We start from the raw sequence: 4,072 nt of genomic DNA, 5'->3' as shown, positions 1-4,072 counted from the left end.
TCATTTTATTTGGCTAATATGGTGTTTTTGGAGAGCTGAATTGGTTGCCAATTGTTGAACATCAGGAGATTTTACATGAAAAGCAGGCCTTTTGAAAAGTAGAAAGTTCTGGCAGTACTGGGCCTTCATATCCTCAGGGCAGTGTGTGATTGGCTGAGGCTGAGTAGTAATTACCCCTTTGAGAGGTGCAGGCACAGCTCACTGCAGCCCCACAATGCTCTATCTAGCCCTGCTTCATTCATTTCCATGCCCTGCCCAGCCTGTCTGTGTTGTGGGAGTGGGTTCAGGTAGGGGATAAAGGGGGAAAGTAGAAACAGAGGAGGTAAGAGAAAGGTGGGTTTCAGTAGCCTTGTGTTTGCTCTTGTGTGGCTCCAGTTGTACATAATAGAGAGGGAAAGGAAGGATGGAGGGATGGTTCTGGCCTGGGATGGGCATCTGTTATTCTATTGGCCCCGTGTGTGACTTGTTCTGGAAACTCTAACTTCTCCTTCTGTGTGACTCCTGAGGGTGCTGCCAGGTTTCAGATGATCCTGCTCCTGTGGCTAGTGCACACTGGTCTAGAGAGTGACCATCTGGGCCAAGCTAGGTTGATAGGGTTTTAAACTTCCAGCCTGTGACAATGTCAGAAGGGTGCCTTTTATTAGTGTCTGGAGCCCTGGATGAAATGCTTCTGGAGCTTTGATCATGTTTCTTATCATGTGGGCTGGGAAGTAGAAGCAGCTGGTGCAAGAGAGGGACGGAGCATGTCATCACATAGAGAAAGGTGGCAAGGAGGACACACTGGGGGCTGTCTGCAGTAATCTAGCCTAGCTCTCAGCCAGGAGTCCTGATTCATTCTGCTCCTTTGAAAACTTAGCTAAAGTTGATTTCCATTGCTCACAACCAAAAGTACCCAGGACCTGTCATCACAGTCAGCCCTGCTCTCTGCCAGCTCTCCCAGTGTCTGAGGGTTTCCCCTTCAGGCTCCCCCTTGTGTCCTGTGTCCATGCCACTTGCTTTTGGGTCAAACATTCTGGGTCTTTTTGAAAATTCCCCTTTGTTGTTTCTGAGCCAGGGTGGAAGAGTAAAAGGAGGATAATGTGAAGGCATTTCTGTGCCTAGGAGGTGCATCCCCTTACTCTGGCCCTCCCAGGAAGTCTGCTCCTAGGTTCCGGTTTGCCAGGCAGCTTGGGGATGCCTTCCACCTCACACAGTTGCCAGTGCTGGTGTGACTACATATCGAAATCCACACTACTGAGGGATGTCCACGAAGCAGGTCGGGAAGGTCTTTTGTTGCCATCAGTAGCAAAGTTTTCAGGAACTGGCAGCCTGATATGAGCTCAGGAGACTTGGAAATGAGATGCTAAGATTTGTGTGTTCAAATCAGCATTAGGTGTTGGATTATTCTGAGACCATTGTTCATTAACTTAACAAACGTTTATTGAGAACCTACTATGTACCTATCCACTGCCCGAGGCACAGGAGATATCACAGTGCAAAAATGTGTAGATTATAGGGAGTTTATATTCTAATGGAATATAATCTTTTCTATGCGTTAGGTTCTGGATATACAAAATCTAACAAAATTCAGCCTCAATGATTTCATAACTATAAGTCCCACTTTCCTCACATGTACAATGAGGTTAAAATAATTAATTTATAGGATCGTTTAGAGGATTCTATAAAATAATGCATAGGCACATTCTTGGCATTTAAGCCTCAGCAAATATTACTTCCCCACTGAAAAGTTCAAAAAAAGTTACACTCAACTTCACAAACCACCAGTTAACCTGCTAGACGGGCCCTGAGCGCCTCTTCTGACGTTGGCCCTGGCAACAGCAAACTACCTGGCGTCGTTGTAGCACGCAGCGGGTGGACCACGGTTTGTGCTGGGCGCCTGTGGGACTTCGGCATGCTGGGAACACAAAGTGGCCACGAGGGGGCAGCGCACTGCAGGGAATCTTTGCAGTCGACCCCAGCCCACCGCCAAACTTCCCGGCTGCTCCCGGTCCTCCGTACGTACTTCCGTTCCTCTGACGCTCGCAGAAGCGTTGGCGTCGGGAAGGAGAGGCCGAATTTCCCCCTCCTCTGCTCCTCCCGAGGAAAAATTGCAGCGGGGTTCACGAGACGGAGCCGCAGTGGGTGCTGGGGTCCCCCGCACTGCGCCGGCCAGGGCGCGGCGCGGAGCCGGGTGCCCTGTGCGAGGCCGCGGGTCTGGCGGGCAGCGGCGCGAGCCTCCGACCCTCGACTCCACGGAGGGCGGGCAGCCGCCGGGTGGAACCCGAGCCGGCCCCGGGCACCTCCGCCAACCCCAGCGCCTCCCCGTCCTGCTTCGCGGGGCGACCCCGCACCCACATCCGCAGCTCCGGGGTTGTCACTTCTGCGCGCCGCCTGGAAAGGGGACCAGACCGTAAGCGCTCCGGGGAGTTGTCGAGGAGGATGCCCGGGTGTTGGCTATGTCCCCAAGCTGCTCGCCAGCGCTGGCAAGGAAGGCAGTCAGGATAACACCGCCCAAACTTCCCTTTGCGGCAGCGTGGGGAGGAAACATCCCAGCCTGAGGCTCACGGAGAGTGGAAGGGAAGACTTGGGACGCCCGGAGGGGACCGGGCCCAGCCTGCGCAGAGGGGCACGCTCGGAGTTCTTGGGAGCACTGGAGGTGCCTTAAGGGGCAGGACTAGTCGCCCGCGTGTGCCTGGGCGAAGGGAGGTCCAGCTGGCGCGGCGGCTCCATTCCTGCGCCCCTCAGGGACGGTGACCTTCGCGCTTCCCGCACACGTGCTCCCGGCCGAGGAAGAGGAAGGTCTGGCTAGACCCGCTGTGGGCAGCGACTCGTAGGCGGGCCCAGGGCGCATGGAGGCGCCTTGCGGGCGGTGCGGCTCAGCAGCAGTGCGGGGGAGCGCTCAAGCTGCGCCTCAGGCTCCCTGGGGACCCCACCGTCTACTCCCCGCGGTTCCTGCTGCGGGGCTCTCGGCTGCGGGTGGCTACTTCCAGCGCAAAGCCGCCTAAGTGTCGTGCCCCGCGGAGTCCCTGGACTCCTGCGTGCGGTGTACCCGCGGCGTCACAGGTGTAGCCGGCAGCCGCGCGCGCCGCGCTCTGAAGAACTGGTGGGCTCTGCTGGCGGAGAGTTGGCTCTCGGGTCTCGGAACTCTGGTCCTCGCCACGCAGGCCGGTCGGCGCGCCACTTTGCACCGCCGCCGGGGTGAGGAAAGTCCTGGCGGAGCCTGGCTTCCCGGCGGCCACCCGGGAGCCATCCTGATGCCCGCTGTCCGCGGTGGGCCCCGCTCCGGCCCCGGGACCTAGGCAGCTGCGCGCGGCCGCCACTGGCGCCTCCCCCATGCTGCTCGGAGCGTCCTGGCTGTGCGCGTCCAAGGCGGCCGCCGCTGCTGCGCAGAGCGAGGGCGACGACGACAAGCCAGGCGAGCGGTGGCGGCGGCGGGAGGCGGTCACGGCCGCGGCAGCTGGCGAGGACATGGACGAGTCGTCGCTGTTGGATCTTCTGGAGTGTTCCGTGTGCCTGGAGCGCCTGGACACCACGGCGAAAGTGCTGCCGTGTCAGCATACCTTCTGTCGCCGCTGTCTGGAGAGCATCGTGTGCTCGCGCCACGAGCTGCGCTGTCCCGAGTGCCGCATCCTGGTGGGCTGCGGCGTGGACGAGCTGCCCGCCAACATCCTGCTGGTGCGCCTGCTGGACGGCATCCGCCAGCGGCCCCGCGTTGGTGCCAGCCCTGGCGGCAGCCCACCCGCGCGCCCTGGCCCGGGCTCCGGGGCGGCCTCCGAGCTCGCGGGTGGCGGGGGTAGCGTGGTGAGCAGCGCAGCAGGCAGCGTACCCTGCTCCCCGGGCTTCCCCTTGGCGGCAGGCAGCGCCACTGCCAGTCTGCGGGAACTGGCGACCAGCAGGAGCGCGCCCCTGTCAAAGGTGGGTTTACTTAACGGCATCAAGGTGTGCATGTGCGTGTGCGTGTGCGTGTGTGTGTGTGTGTGTGTGTGTGTAATGGGAGGAGGGGCACGCATGGGTGTAGGGGGCAGTGATGAGGGGCAGGGGAGACCAGAGGTGAGTCCACAATGGCCTTTGCCTTACTCTTTTTCCAACTTGC

At 59.3% G+C, this 4,072-nt stretch overlaps 1 protein-coding gene across 5 annotated transcripts in view; it reads left to right on the top strand.

Annotated features, from left to right (window-relative positions):
* Window positions 1-1,725: 1,725 nt before the first annotated feature.
* SH3RF3 (SH3 domain containing ring finger 3) overlaps window positions 1,726-4,072 on the top strand; it is a 380,077-nt gene continuing 377,730 nt past the window's right edge. Inside the window, exon 1 of one of the 5 annotated variants that reach the window (XM_023520501.1) lies at window positions 1,726-3,894. In XM_023520501.1, coding sequence (XP_023376269.1) covers window positions 3,313-3,894 — 582 coding nt within the window. In that variant the 5' untranslated portion in view covers window positions 1,726-3,312. The remainder of the gene's footprint in view (window positions 3,895-4,072) is intronic. The other 4 variants (XM_011375283.2, XM_011375284.2, XM_011375281.2 and 1 more) reach the window with 4 other exon arrangements.

Source organism: Pteropus vampyrus, unplaced genomic scaffold (assembly GCF_000151845.1).
Source record: "Pteropus vampyrus isolate Shadow unplaced genomic scaffold, Pvam_2.0 Scaffold269, whole genome shotgun sequence".
Lineage (NCBI taxonomy): Eukaryota > Metazoa > Chordata > Mammalia > Chiroptera > Pteropodidae > Pteropus > Pteropus vampyrus.
This window is presented reverse-complemented; position numbering and strand designations above follow the sequence as displayed.